The sequence below is a fragment of the Pongo abelii genome, chromosome 9, assembly GCF_028885655.2.
Source record: "Pongo abelii isolate AG06213 chromosome 9, NHGRI_mPonAbe1-v2.0_pri, whole genome shotgun sequence".
Taxonomy (NCBI): Eukaryota; Metazoa; Chordata; class Mammalia; order Primates; family Hominidae; genus Pongo; species Pongo abelii.
This window is the reverse complement of record NC_071994.2, coordinates 109,109,707-109,130,170: the sequence shown is the minus strand read 5'-3', so window position 1 is coordinate 109,130,170 and position 20,464 is coordinate 109,109,707. Positions and strand designations below refer to the sequence as shown.

Below are 20,464 nucleotides of genomic sequence, written 5' to 3'. Positions count from 1 at the left end.
ACCCCACTATTGGGTATATATTAATAAGGAAATGAAATTAGTATGTCAAAGACATATCTACACTTCCATGTTTATTGCAGCATTACTCATGATAGCCAAGATATGGAAATAACCTGTGTCTATCTATGGATGAGTTCATAAAGAACCTGTGGTTTGTATATGTATATACATATACATCATATACATATACATATACATATACATATACATATACATATACATATACATATACACAATAGAATATTATTCGTCCATAAAAATGAATGAAATTCTGCCATTTGCATCAAGAGGACGTTATACTAAGTGAAATAAGCCACACACAGAAAGACAAATACTGTATGATCTCACCTATATGTGGAATCACAAAAACTTGAATTCTACTCAGATGGAGCGGCTCACACCTGTAAGCACTTTGCAAGGCTGAGGTGGAAGGACTGCTTGAGGCTGGAAGTTCTAGTCAGCCTGGGCAACACAGTGAGACCCTGTCTCAACCAAAAAAATATAAAAAAAATTGCCAGATGTGGCAGCGATGCCTGGGGTCCTAGCAAGGTGGGAAGATCACGTTTGCCGAGGAGTTCTAAGCTGCAGTGAGCTATGGCCATTCCATTGCACTTCAGCCTGGACAACAGAGTGAGACTGTCTCTAAAAGGAAAAAAAAAATAGTAGAACTCAAAGAAGTAGAGAGCAGAATGGTACTGCCAGGGCTGGGGGTTGGGAAGAAACCTCCAGTTATAAAATGAATAAGTTTATTCCCATTTAATGGGAATCTGTCATAAAGCATGGTGACTATAGTTAATATTATATTGTTTACTTGAAATTTTCTAAGACAGTATATCTTAAGTGCCCTCACCCCACCCCGCCCCCCCGCCAAATAATGATAACTATATGTGGTGATGGATGTATTGATTGTGGTAATCATTTCACAATGTATATGTATATCAAATCTTCATGAATATATATAATTTTTATTTGTCAATCATACCTCAATAAAGCTGGAAACAATTTAAAAACAGGTAAAATTAATTTTAATAATATATTTTTCTTAACCTAATTATGCAAAAATTATAATTTCAACTTATAGTCAACACAAAAATTATTAGTGAGATATTTATTTTTTTCATGCTAAATCTTGGAATCCTGCATATATTTTACACTTATAGCACATCTCAATTCAGACACCATTTTTAAATCAGAAATACTTGATCTATATTTAGATTTCAAAAAGTTTACAATTGAAAAAGTATACATATAACCCAAATTTTCCAAATATACTTAGAAGTATCTAGTAACTTGAATCAAATATCAGTTTTTAAATTAAAGTTAATTAAAATTAATAAAATTAAAATTCAGTTATTTGGTTGTACTAGCCACATTCCAATGACTCATCTGGCTATCACAGTTGGGCAGCACAGTTGTAAAATAAGTGTGTAAGTATCTTTGGGTCAAATCTCTAGCCTGGACTTAAGAAAAATTAAATCAGCAAACAGGTTAATCATGGAGTACTGATAGTACGCATTATGGATTACCTTCAAATTCTTCATTGTTGGTCCATATCCACTCAGACAAGATGTAGCTGAGAGGAAATAGTGAGGGTATTTGGAAAAGATACTTCAATTAGCAAAGAGACTGAGGTTAATTGGGGAATGCTTAGAGTTCACGATATGAAAGCAAAAGTTTGTTAATACTGATTCACCATTCTTGTCCCCGTTACTGAGGTAAATAAACAGAGTCAAGTGGTGGACAGGTTCTGAACAGAACTGATAGTGTCTGGTTATGATGGGGATAGCTAGTTATCTTACTTTCTCACTGCACTCATCAAAAAAACACCACCCACCACGAACAAAATCCAAAATTATAAAATACAACTTGTATTTTTCCAAAAATTAGAAGTTTCTTTTGATCTACTTTGGCAAAAGTATAGACATACTTCTTTGACAAACATGTCTATACTTACTGACAAAGTCATAAGTAACAATCTGTAAGATTAAACTGATCATTACATTTTAAAGAGCATATTTCATAATTACTTCCTATTCTATGGGAGAGTTCCTCCAAGAATATCCAGCAAGGATTCACCATTCATCCAGAATATTCCACCATTTATTTACCAAACCTTTTTTGTCTGTTACATTCTAGGCACTGCGTTATTCACAACAGTAAACAAGAAAAGCCCCACCCACATAAAATATGTGGGAAAAGCTGTCAGAGGAAAGGCCGTGATGAGAGCTCGCTGAAGTAGGCTTGCAGATTTAGTAAATAAAAATTTTTACTTTTTTAAATTTAGCAAATAAACATATGGATACCAAATATTCCATTGGACAGATTAAAAATTATTTGCTTTTTATCTGAACTTCAAATTTAACTGAGCGTCCTATTTTTATCTGGCAAACCTACATGGAAGGGAATACTTGGAAGTGGAGGGAGGGTGAATGGAGATAATTTTGGAAGCCTTCCTTTAGAAAGGAATTTCTAAAAATGAATGCTAGGCATAGCGGAGAAGCAGGGAGGAAACACAGCAATGCAAACTGACTTCCCAGTAGCAACTGTAGAGTTCAGGAACTGAAAGAAGCAAAGGGAATTGGGTAAGGAAGAAGAAATGTGGGTATAATGTCGAGAGATGAAGCTTCAGGGAAAAGTAGGTGCCTTATTTTTCAGGTTCGATAAGGAGTTTGTACTGTATCACCAGTAGTGAGATTCCACTAAAAAACTTTAAGCAGCTCATTTTGGCTACAAGGTGAAGAATGAACTACAGTCCGGCAGACAGGATGTTGGGAGACCAGTTAGGAGGCTACTGATGGAATTCAGGTGAGTCTACAGAGGCCTGGACAGAGGCAGCGGGAAGAAAGGTGCACTAGTCACAAATACCTGAACGTGAGACGGCAGAAAATAAGCAACTACAAACTTGAATATAGAGGAGGACTGGGAGAGAAGAAAGCAGAAGCACATATTTGGGGAAACAGTGAAGAATGGTAAAAAAAAAAAAAAAAAAAAAAAAAATCAAATGTCTTCTGAGAAGTATAGTATGATAAGGACTGAGAAGTGACTCCTAGATTTAGCCATAAGGAAGTCACCAGCGACCTTTGGCACGGGCAGTCTTAGAGGAATGGCTGAGGCCAATTAGGTCGCAGCTGGTCGAGGAGAAGGTGATGCTGGCCTAAGAACCCGACTGGAGCAGCACAAGTTTCCTACTCCTTCTTTGCCCTTTTAACCGGTGAGGGTCAAGGACAAGAGACGAGTTTGGAAATGCAGCGGCCAGTGCCCCAATCAGTTGGAACAGCGCAGCAAGCGGATCGCTAGGGGCCAATCCCTTCCTAGAGTCCACTTGACTGACAGAGCTGCGCGCCACAGACGGAGCACAGACAGGGAGGCGAATCACGAGGGGGCGGAATTCCAGGGCACTAACCCGGAACCGGTTTTGGACTTGATTCCCATTGTGAGGCCAGGCCTGGGGCGGGCTCTCAGCCAGAATGGCAACACTATTGTAACCAATGGATGAGCCTCATCAAATGAGCGGCAGCCACATCAGCCAATGGGTGGCAGGAGATGGGCGGGCGCAGTTAGTGGGCGGGGGATCAATGAAGGATCTTTTTTCCTACCCCCCTTGGGGCGACCGTGGGGAGGTGCCGGCGGGGTCGCAGGTGAGCGGTTCTATGCCGGAGGAGGCGGCCAGGGAAGAGGCGGCTCCGTGACCAGTGGGTGCCCTCGCAGTGGGTAGGGTCCCGGAGGGGTCAGCGGCAAGTGGCCGCAACGCTTGCTGCCGGGTTTGGTCCCAGGGCTGCGACGTAGCGGGACTGCACGCTCGGGAGAAGTGCCACGCGCGTCTGTCGCCTGACCGGGGAGGCTGGGGAGGGCCCAGGCCACGGAAACAAGACTGCAGAAGTTTCTGGGCACTCAGTCGGGACTCTCATTTAATATCCAGAGAGAGGAAATCTTCCAGGTTGCCCCGACTCCCACCGGGACTCCTACCAGCAGCAACTGCATCATTGTGGCCGAGGCAGGTGCGCGCCCCTGCTCCCCTGGGTGGCCTTCCGGGAGCCCGTTCTAACTCGATTCTTCCCAGGGGCTGTTTTTGGACGGTCCCAAAGGAGGCAGCGGGAGGGAGGTGAAAGATACTTTGATAACCGTCGACCCATAAGTAAACTTGTTATGCACCTACCACGAGTTTTAGAGAAGAACATCCTTTTTGGCAGGGAAGTGAATCCCCTATAAGAATATAGGGGAGGGGAAAGCCACACTTTGAAGAGAATTTGGGTAGGGGTTGATATTGTAGATTTGTGATGCTTTTCTTCTTGAACTGCTTAACTAATTTACCCTCAAATTTTTTTGATCCGGAACTTGCCGTCTGGTTTTTCTCAGACTTCTTAATTCTGTGTTATCATGAAGTATCTAGGAACTTCGTTCTCAAGTTTTAGTGCTTGTAAAAAGTTGCCTGGTTATACTATGCCATTGGCAGTACATCATCTTCACAAGGATTACGTTAAGTGAACTACATCTCATTCCTATTTCCAACTAGTGAAGAACGATTGTGAAATGGGATTTTAGAAAATGGGTGTTCTCTGTGATTGGGCATGGAAGGTTTGTAAGTTTTAGAGACTGCAACTGTTGAATCCTTTCTGCTAAGAGAGCGACGACAGCCAATAGAAAAGGGATAGTGTTTGACATCTAAAATGACATATTTTCACATTTTATGAGGTGTTATATCCCCAGCACCAAAAATAATGCCTGGCACACAGTAGGAGCTCAGTAAGTATTTTTTGAGGAAATTATTGGGGAATGAATGGATGGTAGAAAACCCAAGCTTCTGTTACTTAGATACCAACATATAAAGGAGAGGACAGAAAGACAAACATTTCTGGAAATGGCTTTTATCCAGGTAAGCATATCTACAGAACTTCAACAACTCAAGATGCATCAATGCTGGTACTTTCTTGCACTTAATCAGAAAATATCAAGGTTTTAGAAGAAGATGTTCACACAAGCCAAGACTAGATATCTAAGGTGCATCCCAATATCAGTTTCAGTCAGGTTAAAAATGTATTAAAGCCCATTTGATTAAATGAAATAGTTCATCAGTTCAGAATAGATCAGTCAGGGACAACGGGATACCACTTTTTAAGTTAGAGGTATGGAGTTAGGAATTGTTGATCAAAATGGCCCTGCAAATAGCAACAGCTGCTGCCAAATTTTAAAAATATATTGACTCCATGGTACTTCAAAAGGACTACTATTTCTACCATGCACCAATACATTTACAACAATGCAATTTCTAAATTGATCTCAGATTCTAAGAGCAAAATCTTATGGTGGATATCTGCATAAATTTGGACTCTCTTGACAACTTCAATCATTTTTATTATATACTTATATTGGTTATATATTTATATGTTACTATAGTAACAGTTCTTCCATATTAATGGTAGCCTGTCTCTTTCAGTTCATTTTTAGCAAAGAATAGTCTTACTAAGCCAGAATTTGCTTAGTAAGATTTGCTGCTTGGCACTATCCTAATTTTCCAGCTTTAATTCCTGATACTTCTTTCTTTTATTTCTGTCCCTCATTAGTCTGTTTTATAAGACCCAAATCAAATGCTGATTCTGACTCAAAACCTTCCTTGATCCCATCAAAGATTTGTCTTTCTTATGAATATCCAGAGTATTTTGTTAGCATTTCTTTATTGTAGTTTTTGTATATTTGCATTATTCATCCAGTGAAGAAATATTTGTTAATTACGTTCAGATACTGTACTGGGCAATGGATAATAGCTGACATTTGTGGGCTCACTATATCTTAGGCATCATAAGCTTCTTAATCGGATTATCTCTTTTAATCTTCAAAACATCACGAGTATTAGTCTATTATTCCCATTTATAGATGAAGAAACAAGTTTATGAGGTTAAGTAATTTGCTGGAGATCGCAGAGCTAGTTAAGTGGTGGAATTGGCATACAACCTTAGGTAGTCTGTATTCACAACCTTCAGGTTACAGACTTCATTACAATTTGTTTATGTACTTTTTTTATGCATCTATGTTTTACTAAGTTGCAAATTATTTGATAGCAGGAATAATATATTCATATCTGATCCCTTATTGCTCCTAATGTAAATCAGTGGTGTAATAAAGCTGATAGTGGAAGCACATAGGGAGGACATCAGACTTAGATGAATGGGAACAGTGAAGAAATCCTGGAACAGAAGACATTTAAACAGAGTGCTGAAGGATGAGTAGGCATTGGCCTGACGAAAAGGCAGACACCATGGAAATTGGGAAGATGACCTGGGGAAATATATGTGTGATAGTTCGAGGTCAGGGACCATGATGGCTTGAGTTGTGCTGTCCAGTATGGTAGCCAGTAGCCTTACATTATTGAATGTAAATATCTCAATAATTGTTTACATTGATTACATTTCAAAATAACATTTTGGATATATTGGGTTAAATAAAATACTCACTTTTACCTGTTTCTTTGTACTGTTTTAATGTGGCTACTTGGGGATTTAAAATTACATATAGGGCTCTTATATTTCTATTGGACAGCACTGATCTAGAATTTAGAGGGATTTGAAAATGACCGGTATTGTGTTTGTTTGCCACCTGCATGTGGGTACACGTTTGATGGGGAAGGTAGATTGGGAAAGTAGGTTGGGAGTTGGTATTGGAGGTGATGAATAAGACCAGAAAAGGTAGATGGGAAAGTGTAAAGGTAGGGTTCAGATGGGGTTTACGATAGGAAGAGAGGAAGAGCAAGGGAAGTAAACTTACCTCTTAAGTGCAATGGAAAGCCTTGAAAGGTTTTAAACACTCAGTATATACCTATTGAATGAGACAGTGTCCTAATTACTTCATCTAATAGTGCATGTTCCTGATTTATACTCCTAATTCAGTCATAATTTTTCCTAATGGAGATATGGATAGGGGTCTAAAGACATTCTACTTAGAAGAAAATTTGCTTCTCAAGAGAGCAGTCCTTTTCTTATATCTAAATCACCTAAGCTTGCATTCATTCTTTTGATGTGTTTCCAACAAATAGGAGTGTGAATTGGTCCTTACAACTAGCATATTCTTCTTGCATTTGACATAACATTCTCTTGGGCATATTTTTCCATAAATAAACCAGCTTTGTCTGTATTATAAGTCTTTTGTGGCAGATGAGGTATTTTCTTAATAATCTCCTAAAGGAAGTTTCTTAGCAGCTACACCATTTGCTCTCTGCCTTGCCTTTTTGTACATATTTGACCAAGTAAACTCTTAACATTGATTCTCTAGTTGGGTGGTTCTCAATCCTGGCTGCAAATGAGAAGCACTTGGAGAGCTTTTAAACTCTGAATGCCTGGCCCCATTCCAAAGATTGTTTTAATTGGTCAGAAATGGGAACTGGTTATAGGTATTTTTAAAAGCTCTTTAGGTTATTTTGATGTGCTATAGACCTACACTTTTGAGTAGATTAGCTACTAAATGTTCTATTGAGTTCTTGAAATGTGACTAATACAAAATGAGGTATGTTGTAACTGTAAAGTACACATTGTATTCTAATGACAGCGAAAGAAAACAATGGAAAATTTCTCATTGATAATTTTTATATTATTGCATATTGAAATAATATATTGACTATACAGCATATGGAGTGAAATAAAAGCTGTTAATATTAATCACCTTTTCATTTCATTTTTACTTCACTGGGATCACTAGGAAATTTCAAATTACATGTGTAGATTACATTGTATTTCTATTGAACAGTGCCACTCTAGCCTAGACTGTTGCTACTCAAGATGCGGTCCGAGGACATCATTTGTCAAAAATGTAGAATCCCAGGCCCCACCGCAGACCTGAATCAGAATCTGCATTTTAATGGGGTTCCCAGGTGATTCATATACATGGTATAGTTTGAGAGACACAGCTCTAGCAACATCTAAAGAATTTTTTTCAGTTGTATAATTTTTCTTCATTTCTTATTATTTTTCACTGTGGATTCCAACTTTGGCTCTTCATTTGTCATTTAGAATCATTCATATGCAGGTCATTTCTCTTTTCAGTAAATTTTCTTTAATGTTTTTATCACTTAACATTTTCAACAGACATAGCTTTTTAACGTATGTGATGGAATTAGTATATATTCATGTAATACATATAATTTGTCCATAAATATTTACATACTATTATAAACGATTTTTCTGGAAAGAATTTCAAGAAATTGCTAATAGTAGTTACATTGGTAGAAATTTTTCACTTCATTGTGAATTTACATTCTTATTTAGATTTTCTAACTATGTATATTTTGCTGTTTTAAAAAAATATGGGACTTTAAATAATGTAGTTCTCTATAATAAAAATTTCTTATAAGTAGATTTTTAATATAATGTTGATCACCTCAAAGTAAAATAAAATAAATGTGCTGTGGGCTAAGAAGCAGCCATATGGCTGAGACAGAGATGACCGTGCACATGATCCCCAGGTTGGTGGTAGACAGAGTTAATGAACCTGTTGTAGAGCATAGGATGTTCTGTGTCTGCGAATGTTCCTAAGTTGATCTGTGAACATGTACACACACAGACAGATGCATTTCCTTTGCCAATTTTGTTGGCTTGCATCAACTATAGCATCTACGTGGGGATTATGTGCTAAGACATCCATACTCTAACATGACATTTATTGCATATATTCCGTTATGTGACTTAATAGTTTATTCATCCAGTCCCCTTTTGATAAATATTTCTATTTTTACCATGCTTTTACCTTAAAAATGTGATAGTGATTTTTAAATGGCTCAAAAGGCTATGTAAATGCTTTGAAACATTCTGTGTATTTTGGAAACCAAAATTTATCTTTATCACATGTAGGCATTTGATTTGGTGGAATGTGATGTATCTTTGGCTCTCTGTTCTGTTTTTTTAGGACATAAAATGTGCTGATTTTATTTTTTTTAATGTCCTTGATAACCTATTTACGGTTGGTCAATATGCCTGACTAGCAATATAGCCTGTTAGCTGAAGATTTTTCTTCAGAATTTTGAATAACCTGTTAACTGTTTCATTGTTTAGTGTAGTTATAGGGTGGACATCTGTTCTTCACTTACAGGCTAACTGCTTCTTGCCTATGTTGACTTGCTTCTGTTTTCTTATAAGCATATGCTTTGTGTGCCTATGGAAACTTCAGTTTTCCTGACTTACTTTCCTTGAATTAGTTTCTGTTTCTCTTTCTATACCCTTTCCCATCCCTTTATCATTTTCTTGTTTTGAGTTCATGTTTTTACCTCCTCCTATTTGTTAGGTACAGTGCCAGGTATTGAAGATACTGTTTTTAGAGCAGATGGGCTACTATCTCCTAGGTCCTTAGAGGTGGGGCAGATTGTAGAAGGAAAAAGCCAAGTTTTGACCAATAATTCTTTCACTTGTCCTGCAACATAGGGTACTAAAAAGCAGCATATTGGGGCTGGTTTAATGATGTGTGTAAATCAGTTTGCTTCAGTTTTTTATATTGTGGCTTATAAACATGGTACCTCATGAATATTTTTAGTCACCTCTAGAGGAAAGCTGAATGCTTGCCTATGCTATTGGATAATTTGAATTACATAGGAGTGTTAGGCCAGAGTATTAATTAAATGTGATCCTCTAAAATTATAAGTGTTCTAGTTTCAGCATGGTGGCTCACACCTGTAATCCTAGCAATTTAGGAGGCTAAGGCAGGAGGATCACCTGAGGCAAAGAGTTCAAGACCAGCCTGGACAACACAGCAAGACCTTGTCTATATAAAAACTTTAAAAATTAGTAGTACATGGTGGTGCACCTGCCTTGCTACTCAGGAAGCTGAGGCAGGAAGATCACTGGGGCTCAGGAGTTTGAGGGTGCAATGAATTATGATTGAGCCACTGTACTCCAGTCTGGGGAACAGAGTGAGACCCTGTCTCTAAAAATAAAATAAAATTATAAGCATTCTACAGTGTTCACTAAACTGCCTTGGAATCAGATGTTAAAACGTTTCATTTTCTTTTATTTATTAGATAATATTTTATTTACACAAAAATAATATAGCTGGAGTGTTCTAATAAAGCAGCTCCCTGCCCACTCAAAAAAAAAAAAAAAAAGGTTCTAATTTGACAATTCTGTAGTATTAGTAAGTGCCGTCTTGGCCAATTTTTAGCTCCTAACATGACATGGCTGAATGTGGAGTTGGAAAGAGATGTCCCCAATTGATTCTTGAGAGCTCTCATGGGCAGGCTCCACCACACTCCTAATGTAAGTGTATATGTTATGAAGCATAATAATAAAGACCCATGGACCTATCCCTCAACTTAGGAACTAAACAATTCCAATATTATTGTGACCTTTCTGTTTCCTTTTGTCAAAGTTATTTAAATGTTTTGCCTTTGATGTGGCAAATACATAATAGTGCTTAATGTGCACCAGGAACTGTTCTCTTTATTTGACTAAGTCCTTTAATCCTTATGGGATTTCTATGAAGTAATGTTATTATCATTTTACAAATAAAATTACACATAGGGAAGTTAAGTAACTGAGGCCACACAGCTAGGAATTGCCAGAACCAGGACTCTAACCCGGGTGGTCTGACTCCAGAATCTGTGCTCATAACTACTACACACACTACCTCTTTTGATGTTTCTATCTATAGATAACCTTTGCTTATATTATTTGCTTATATTCTAGAGGATAAAGGTTTACATTTGCCTGTAAGAGGAGTATATCTCTAGGGCAGTATCAAGAGTGCTATTGTTGGTTATACATTCCAATTTTGTGGATTTCAATTTTATTATTAAATTTCTCTTGAGAAATTTTGAAAGTCTATAGTCTACTTTAGAAATAGTTGGCTTGCAGTCTTCTTTTTTTTGTTTTTGCATACGTTGCCCTTTTTCGTGGGTATGTGAAATTGACAGTGATTTCTTGAGAGTTCATTTCAGCTGTTTTGAATTTTTAGTTCTCTGACCTCTATTTCAGCAGCAAGTGGCAGTTCAGGAGATAGTTATTCCACATGAGTGATTGGAAACAAAAAGATGTGGTGATGGGCATATTTTTGTTGATGTTATTAGACACGTACAAAGTCAGCTGAAGAAAGAATACCAAGAGCTTGAAAAGGAAAAATGCATAAAGGTTTCATGCAATGGTGGTAAGAAATGCTTTGTTATTAAGTTTAAAAATAAGGTATTAGCATCCACTTTTCAGTCTAAAAGAGAAAAGATGATAGAAAAGATGTGCATTTTCTTATTCAATTTAGCCTTGCTTAATTGCTATATTTTTGCTTCAGTAGAAGATACTATTTGTATTGTGAATTAGAGTAGAACTATTTTTCACACTAATGAAAAGTTTAAATTGGTAGACAGAGTAAGAGAAAAGAAACCATGTGTTAAAAGGTAAACTGAGACATGATAACTTTTAACAAGTTTATTTGAGCAAACAGTGATTCTTGAATCAGGCAGCTCCAAACCAGAAGTGGTTTGGGGGCTCTGCAGTGGAAACACAAGGTGGGAAGGCTTTATAGGTCTAAGGGAAGTAAAACAAAGAAAATATTTGATTGGTTACAGTTATAAGATTGTCTAATTTAATCTATCCTGCTGGAAGGTTACATAAGTTAGTTGCGTAAGTTAGTTGACAGCTTCTGATTGCTTAGTCTTAAGTTTCTTTTTTTAAAAATATAGATATTTACCAAAAAAATAGCCCAAGTTAAATGTTGCATATGTTGCAAATCAAGCAAGGTTAAAGTCTCTTATGAGACCTAACTGGTTTTGTCTGCTTAGGGATTCTTCAGGCCAGGTCTCCAGTCTAATTTACTTTAACAGGAGGTAGAGGAAATGTAACCGATTGAAGCTTTGAGGAATTTTTCTGCCAATATAAAGAATTTTATCTGGACCTTCCACATAGATAAGAATCTCCTTTTGAAAATCTTTTACTAAATGACATCTCAAAACTTACCTTAGCAACACTTTTTTGTTGTTGTTGTTGTTTGAGACAAAGTCTCACTGTTTCACCCAGGTTGGGGTACAGTGGCACAATCTCGGCTCACTGCAACCTCCGCTTCCTGGGTTCAAGCGATTCTCGTGCCTCAGCCTCCTGAGTAGCTGGGATTATAGGTGTGCACCACCATGCCCAGCTAATTTTTTGTATTTTTAGTAGATACAGGGTTTTGCCATGCTGCCCAGGCTGGTCTTGAACTTCTGAGCTCAGGCAATCTGCCCGCCTCAGCCTCCCAAAGTGCTAGGATTACAGGCGTGAGCCACTGCACCTGGGCAGCAACACATTTTTAAGGTTTAGCTATCACAAGCTGCTAATAAAGTCAAAGTAGATGTGACATGAGGGAACCTGGTGGTAATAAGTCTTGCCATTTAACTAGCTGTGTTGTGGGCAAATTAACCTCTCTGGATCTTGTTTTATTAATAGAAAGGCTGGTATCTCCCATATAATGACATGGTGGGGTTTAAATGACAGGATTTGGAACTTCATGGATAGTTTGATACTTTTTTTCATATTGACAGGACAAGTTTAAGGTCAAACAGTGATAGAGCTGGAAGGGATCTTAGTAATGTCATCCCATTTCACATTTTGTAGGGGAGGAAAAGTCAGCTCTGTAGCAGTTATCAGTGAGTGAATTTGAAGTCAGACAGCATGGTCTGTGTAAGGTACCCCTTACTCTTTCTGAGCCCTGTTTCCCCTTACATCTTTTAAAATCTCTTTTCCAAGTCAAAGTGCTTTTTTGACATCTATCCCTCAGTTGAATCATTATTATTCTCCTCAGTTGAATCAATATTAATAAAGCAATATGTACTATACTGTGTGAGACACTGGGACCTTTTTGGTAGATGACCTCATTTTCTGCCACTATGAGAAAATCGAGTCCCTGACTCACTCAACATCTGTTCCAGCCTCCTAGTATGCCTTCCGATAACGCAAAGGCTAGCTAGCACAAAAACTACACTTCCCCAATCCATTGCAGTGAGGATTGTGGGTGTGCTTTAGATTCCACCAGATGCACTTATGTAAGGCTTGAATTCAAGGTAGATAAGAGAGTCAGGCATGTGAATCATCTGTTCTACTGGTGTGGGTCTAGCACAGAGGTTTTACTGTGCATTAGAGTTATCTGGAGGGTTTATTGAAACACAGATTGCTAGGTCCCACTTCGAGAGTTCCCAGTCTGGAGAGGAGCCTAAAAAGTTTACATTTCTGACAAGTTTCAGGTACACCCTCTTTGACAGTCTGACAACCTGAGAGTCTAGAAATTGGAGAAACATTGTCTCGTATCTAAAAGAAATGCTTACAAGAGAGGATCTTTTCCACTCAAAATCTGTATGCAAATATTGCCACATGGATATTTTAAAATTTATTTAATGGAGACTCCAAGTATAGGTACTTTCCTATTGTGCTCTTCAACTCTACAATTAAAGTGGCCCAGAAAAATACAAAGTACTGCGGAGAAATTCTCCAAAGAAAGGCACATAATTAAGAGTCTTAATTAGAAACAAAAATATAGTCCAGCCTGGTTTTGTTTGATGTTAGGGGCTTTTGTTTAGGTGGTTTAAGGGAGAGGAGGATGGGGTGAGCTTTGAGGAACGGAATTACAAGGGCAAACCATGCAATGTGCACTAGTCTTTGAAAGGTTTAGGAGTCTAAAAAATTTTTTTGGTGATGTTTTCCTTTTTCTTTTTGAGTGATCATTTTCTTTTTTGGTTATCTTTTTTGTTGATCTTTTTTGGTGATCTTTTTACTTACTTGATTAATTAGGTGGGATGGCTGGGTAAAATCCTTGCCATTTTTTTTACCCCTTTAATTTTGTCATATTCCTACAATACTTTCATTGTTTCAGGAAATTATATTCCAAATTTAGGGTTTCTATGTTGGTTTATTAACCTTAAAATGAGTTTGAATTTGTGAAGTAGTAAAATGTAGGTAGTTGGCATTTATTTGATCGGATTACATTGTCTCAAATTGGTTTCTGAGTTTTATTGATTTTGCAGCTCAGCGTTTCAGTTTTCCTCTAAAATTATTCTGCAAAGTGTACTTTTTCTTTTAGATATCTCAAACTAATGATTATTTTGGCAAATCGACTCTTTCATTCATTCAAAACATTTATGGTGTGCGTGCCATGTGCCAGAATCTCTGCTAGGCTCTGGGGAGGTGATGGCCAGTGGAAACATCCCTGCCCTTGTGAAACTTTGCAGTGAACTGGGGAAAGGGACAGACTCTGAGCTGTATGTTAGCGCAAGTATAAAATCCAGTCTAGGAAAAGTCCTGCAAATTTTATGCTGGAGTAATTTGATTTGTCAGGAAAGGCTTCCCTGAGAAATGGATGCTTAATCTGCAAGCTAAAGGATGAAAAGGAATAAAGTAGACCGAGAAGGGAGCAATCCATTTTCCAGGCAGAAGGAACAGTGTGGACAAAGGCCCTGAACTAAGAAAGCGTTTGACAGGAATAGGTGGCTGAAAGATGGCCAGTGCAATTGGAAGAGAGAGGGAGAATTTGTGGGAGAAAGAGCTGAAGTAGTAGGAAGGGAGTCAGGAATGAATAGTGGCAACTGGTTAGGAACCTTTGCAGCACACCAGTGGGGAGAAAATGGCAATTTGGACTATGTTGGTACTGGCAAAGATAAAGAAGTACACAATTTTAAGCTATATTTAGAGGGTTGTTTTTTGTTTCTTTTAAAAATTATATAGTTCATTAGGTTGAAGTATGTTGTAGAAGTTGCAGATTGATTGATTGCTTGTACTTTTTTCCTTTTAGGAATTATCCAGACTGCCTCTGCCACTAGATGAATGGAAGACAATGATTTGAACTAAGTGCCAGCAAAGAATTATCCTTGGTTTTTGTGCTTTGCAGCATTCCTCAAGTTGTTTTCACATCTCTTACCATAAAAACTGCATTGAAGTTGAAAATGAAGCAGTTGAAAAGAAAAAGGAAAAGCAATTTTAGTGTTCAAGAAACTCAGACCCTTTTGAAAGAAATTACAAAAAGGAAAGAAGTCATTTTTTCCAAGCAGCTCAATACAACAATTAACGTGATGAAGCGAATGGCTTGGGAAGAGATTGCACAGTGTGTGAATGCTGTAGGAGAAGGAGAGCAGAGGACAGGGACAGAGGTGAAAAGAAGGTACCTTGACTGGCGAGCACTTATGAAGAGAAAGAGGATGAAGGCCAACATTAAGCTGGTTGGTTCAGGATTTCCCCTTCCCTCCTCTGATTTAGATGACTCTCTCACTGAAGAGATAGATGAAAAGATTGGATTCCGAAATGATGCAAATTTTGACTGGCAAAATGTGGCAGATTTCAGGGATGCAGGTGGATCCTTAACTGAGGTCAAGGTGGAAGAGGAAGAAAGGGATCCGCAGAGTCCTGAAGTAAGTATTAGCCTCTGTACCCTCTTTTAATCTTTTCAATTCTGATGTGGGAGATTATTGTTCAGGAACTGTTAACACATTCCAAGATTTTCAAGCTTATTTAAAAATAGTACATAACAAGTCATTCTGTTTTTCTCTTTACATCGTTAATACTTTTCTTCCCACCTAAATATAATTACCTAGGTTATATGTATTACAGACATCCGGTAATTCAGTGTAAATGATATTCAAAATTCAAATTAAGTATTTTTCCCCAAATGATGCAGAAAGCTTTTAAGAAATATTTAGACAAATTGCCACAAAGTAGAAGTCAATACTGAAAATTGCTTTTCTCTTTGCTCTTAGTTTGAAATTGAGGAGGAGGAAGAAATGTTGTCATCCGTCATACCAGATTCCAGGAGAGAAAATGAACTTCCCGATTTCCCCCACATTGATGAGTTTTTTACCCTTAACTCAACACCGTCTAGATCTGCATATGATGAGCCTCATTTGCTCGTAAATATTGAGAAACAGAAACTAGAGTTGGAAAAACGACGACTGGATATCGAGGCTGAAAGGCTGCAGGTAGAAAAGGAACGCCTACAAATCGAGAAAGAGAGGCTGCGGCATTTAGACATGGAGCATGAGCGGCTTCAGCTAGAGAAGGAGCGGCTGCAGATTGAAAGAGAGAAGTTGAGGTTACAGATAGTCAATTCAGAGAAACCGTCCTTGGAAAATGAACTTGGTCAAGGAGAAAAATCCATGCTTCAACCACAGGACATGGAAACAGAGAAGTTAAAACTTGAGCGAGAACGCTTGCAACTGGAAAAGGATAGGCTGCAGTTTTTGAAGTTTGAATCTGAGAAGCTGCAGATTGAAAAGGAACGCTTACAAGTAGAGAAAGACAGACTTCGAATTCAGAAAGAAGGACACTTGCAGTGATTTTCCCAGGCTTCCATTTAGCAAATGTTTGAAAATTGTAGATTTTTCTCATATCAGGTGATATAATGATGGTTGCTGGATTGGCTGTGGTTTCTTTTCTTGTCTAATGTCAGTGTTCAGTAGGAAAAAGTTATATGTGGATAACTGTATGCCTAAGTAGTATATAAAAACTGTGCCCTAGCGTAAACAGTATAGCAGAAATTTACTGTGCTGGACTCTTTACCTTATAATATTACATAGAGTCTTGTATTGTCTGTGTACCCAGAGTTTACAATTATGTCTATATAAAATTCTAGCCCAGAAATTCTCATCTAGGGTAGATTTTGGCCTTCAGAAGACCAATTTGGTGATGTCTGGAGACATGTTTGGTTGTCAAAACTGGGGTGGAGAAAAGGTTGCTACTGTGCAATGCATACCTCCTCAACCCCCCCACACACTCAGTAAAGAATTTTCCAACCCAAAATATCATTAGTCCTGAGGTTGAGAAACCCTATCCTAGCCTGTGTACCTCTATAGCTATGTTTTATAGTTTTAGAATATTAAAACCTCAGATATTTATGTGGGTAGGTACTTAAATGGCCAAAAACTTTAACTATGAAATGTTACTGTGTAGTATATTGAATATAGGAAGTGATGAAGATTATAGGTATTTTATTCCCATGTTTCCATCTATAAATAGCCTTCTCAGATTCAGAAAACAATATAGAGAACATCAGAGATTTTCTAAAATGGGTCACTTTGAAAAGAATTCTTTTTCTCACTATTAATGCTTTAGAAGCAAGACACAATTTTAAAGCTTTAGTTCCTTTTCTTTCAGTCATTGTCTTAGTTTGGGTACAAAAATTGTCATTTCAGTAATGTACTGAAATCTTATAAGTGAATAGTTGAAGCTAGTAAAAATGATACCAGTCTAACAATGGTACTTGTAGTCCATGAGCTTGAACCCAATGACTGATTGTTTGACTTTTAAAATAAGTAATAGCAGCCATTTGGGAGTGGGGGGTGGGTGGGGAAGATGTACTCTGTATCAAATAATAATGATGTTGAAATAATGATAGTAGCTATGTATTATGGATTGGAGAAGCACTTATTACACTATCTAACCTAATATGTAGAACAATTCTTGAGAGTTGTATCTGTCGTTATTCTTGAATCTGAAGCTCAGAGAAGTCACACAGAGTAAATGGCTGGTCTTCTATATTGTAGTATATTTTGTCCTTCCCTCTTCCCTGAGGAACAAAGTACGTATCTTTAGTCTCTTTGATATTTATTCTGAGACCAAGGGCTTGCTTGACCTGATGATTTTCCTTCAGCTCTCTGAAGGTGCTTTTTCCACAATCCAAGTGATTCTGATACACACTAAAGTTGAGAATCGCTGCACAAGATCACTTTGTGTTTTCTGATTTTCAAGGTTGATATGTAGCTTTAATACAGCTCTTCTGTTGACAGTTATTACTTTAATTCTGCATTGGCTCCTTGTGAGAATGGCTGGAAACTGTATGTTGACATTTGAGGATGGGTATGCAAGGAAAAAATATACTTCTGTTTACTTACTCTGACTTTGAAATAGTGTTATTTTTCTATATCTGAAATAAATGCTTCTACCATAGAAATAAATTTGCCTATACTGAGAATTTGTAATTTCAAATGATACTCAGTGCTCTAAGGGTAGAGGTTATCAAGCTTAGAAGAGAGCCCTATCACAGTCAGTGAGGACAGAGGCCTAATAACATTTGGGCTGGACATTGAGCTATGTATGCTGCATATGTTATTTGCTCCTCAAAAGAACCCTTGAGATCTAACTCATGTGATACGGTTTAGCTCTGTCCTCACCCAAATCTCATCTTGAATTGTAGCTCCCATAATTCCCATATGTTGTGGGAGGGACCCAGTGGAAGATAATTGAATCATGGGAGCAGTTTCCCCCACACTGTTCTCATGGTAGTGAATAAGTAAGTCTCACAAGATCTGATGGTTTTATAAGAGGAAACCCCTTTCTCTTGGTTCTCATTTTCTCTCTTGCCGGTGTCCGTGTAAGACATGGCTTTCACCTTCTGCCATGGTTATGAGGCCTCCCCAGCCACGTGGAACTGTGAGTCCATTAAACCTTTTTCTTTATAAATTACCCAATCTTGGGTATGTCTTTGTCAGCAGCATGAAAGCGGACTAATACATCATGTTATCTCCACTCTTATGACAGCAACAACAACAAAAAGCCTCATCGTTTTAATTAACCATCTTTCTTAAAAATTACATACTAATATTGACCCAAGATTTTAGCATAAGAGCTGTAAGGAAAAGGAATAGTGAAAGTTTGTAGGTATAGTTATAAGTATTGTAGCTTTGCCATTTGCTATTTGTGAAAGTTATTTAACTTGCTCTTCAATTTGGTTTCATCTGTAATCTGGGCATGATACCTACTCTGCCTGTACTACATAGTTTTTTTGTTTTTTTAAAGAAAATGGTATAAGTATATAAACTATAAAATACTACTTAAATGAAAGATGGTATTAATGTTGGATTTGAGATCCAGGGTTTTTTGAGATGGAATCTCACTTTGTCACCAAGGCTACAGTGCAGTGGCGCAGTCTTGGCTCACTGCACCACCACCTCCCAAGTTCAAGCGATTCTCCTGCCTCAGCCTCCTGAGTAGCTGGGCCTACAGGCAAGCACCACCACCACCACCACACCAGGTGAATTTTTTTTTTTTTTTTTTTTTTTTGAGACAGAGTCTCACTCTGTCACCCAGGCTGGAGTGCAGTGGTGCGATCTCAGCTCACTGCAAGCTCCACCTCCCGGGTTGACGCTATTCTCCTGCCTCAGCCTCCTGAGTAGCTGGGACTACAGGCACCCGCCACCACACCCAGCTAATTTTTTGTATTTTTAGTGTAGACGGAGTTTCACCATGCTAGCCAGGATGGTCTTGATCTCCTGATCTTGTGATCCACCCGTCTTGGCCTCCCAAAGCACTGGGATTACAGGCGTGAGCCACCACGCCTGGCTGCCAGGCAAATTTTTGTATTTTTCGTAGAGACGGGATTTCACTGTGTTGGCCAGGCTGATCTTGAACTCCTGACCTCAAGTGATTCACCCGCCTCTGCCTCCCAAGCTTCTGGGATTACAGGTGTGAACCACCATGCTGGCCAGCTTTTAATTTCTTAGGGAAAGCATGAAAATAGCTAATAATTATTTTTGGATAGAGCACTCTTAAATGCCTGGAAATGAGAAACTAAAATGAAGCATAATATCTTCTAGGGCTTTGGTTGAAGAGCCTTGGATTTCTTAACCTGCTTCAGGTGCAGATGGGTTGGATTGGTTCATTCCAGCAGGAAACACTTGCTGCACTTCTGAGGTGGTAGGCACACTCATAGTGAGTGCATCTGGTAGCTATTGCTGTGTAACAAACTGATAAAAAATTTGATGGCTAGAAACCCCAACCATTTATTTTGTTCAAAATTTTAGAGGAAATGAGGCACCGCTTAACTGAGCGGTTTTGCTTATCTGAGCGGTTTTGCTCTTGGCTGGGTTCTCAGTGTCAGCTGCAGGTTGGCTATGTGGTTCAACTTCTGGCGTTAGCTAAATAACAGAAGCCCAGGGGGTGGTAAATGGTGGAGCTAAGCTCTCCCAATGGTGTTTGATCCTATAGCCATGGTAGCTTGGGCTTGTTCTAATGGAGGTGGCAAGAGTAGAGGAGAGAAAGCAGAGGTGTTCAAGGTGTCAAGGCCAAGTCTCAGAACTAGCACTTCATTATGCTTCTGCCACACCGGATTGGCCAGAACTAATCCCAGAGCTAGACCAGAGTCAAGGGGTGGGGAATAGAGTCCACCTACTGAGAAGAGGAGCTATGAAGTTGGGTAAAAATGGGATACAGGGGCTGGGCACGGTAGCTCACGCCTGTAATCCCAGCACTTTGGGAGGCCGAGGCAGGTGGATCACGAGATCAGGAGATCGAGACCATCCTGGCTAACACGGTGAAACCCTGTCTCTACTAAAAATACAAAAAAAAATTAGCCGGGTGTGGTGGCACGTGCCTGTAGTCCCAGCTACTTGGGAGGCTGAGGCAGGAGAATGGCGTGAACCTGGGAGGCGGAGCTTGCAGTGAGCTGAGATTGTGCCACTACATTCCAGCCTGGGCGACAGAGCAAGACTCTGTCTCAAAAAAAAAAAAAAAAAAAAAAAAAAAAAAAAAAAAAAAAAGGGATACAGGGAAGG

The 20,464-nt window shown here is 38.5% G+C and overlaps 1 protein-coding gene across 5 annotated transcripts; it reads left to right on the top strand.

Moving 5' to 3' along the window:
• The first annotated feature begins 3,539 nt into the window (after window positions 1–3,539).
• MSANTD4 (Myb/SANT DNA binding domain containing 4 with coiled-coils) lies at window positions 3,540–17,869 on the top strand. Of its 5 annotated transcripts, none has more exons than XM_002822422.6 (3): window positions 3,540–3,638; window positions 14,719–15,331; window positions 15,677–17,869. In XM_002822422.6, the coding sequence occupies exons 2-3, from the start codon at window positions 14,870–14,872 to the stop codon at window positions 16,250–16,252; spliced, it is 1,038 nt and encodes a 345-aa protein (XP_002822468.1). In that variant the 5' UTR covers window positions 3,540–3,638; window positions 14,719–14,869; the 3' UTR covers window positions 16,253–17,869. The 5 variants fall into 5 exon arrangements, with proteins under 5 accessions (XP_002822468.1, XP_009245290.1, XP_024111606.1 ...); XM_009247015.3 differs by having other exon boundaries at window positions 3,546–3,711; XM_024255838.2 differs by having other exon boundaries at window positions 3,546–3,994.
• The last annotated feature ends 2,595 nt before the right edge of the window (window positions 17,870–20,464 follow it).

Bases quoted from the DNA above. Each gene is read 5' to 3' on its own strand.
- MSANTD4 (XM_002822422.6), top strand. From the start codon at position 14,870: ATGAAGCAGTTGAAAAGAAAAAGGAAAAGCAATTTTAGTGTTCAAGAA. The intron at 15,332-15,676 runs GTAAGTATTAGC...CTTTGCTCTTAG, and splicing joins GGGATCCGCAGAGTCCTGAA to TTTGAAATTGAGGAGGAGGA.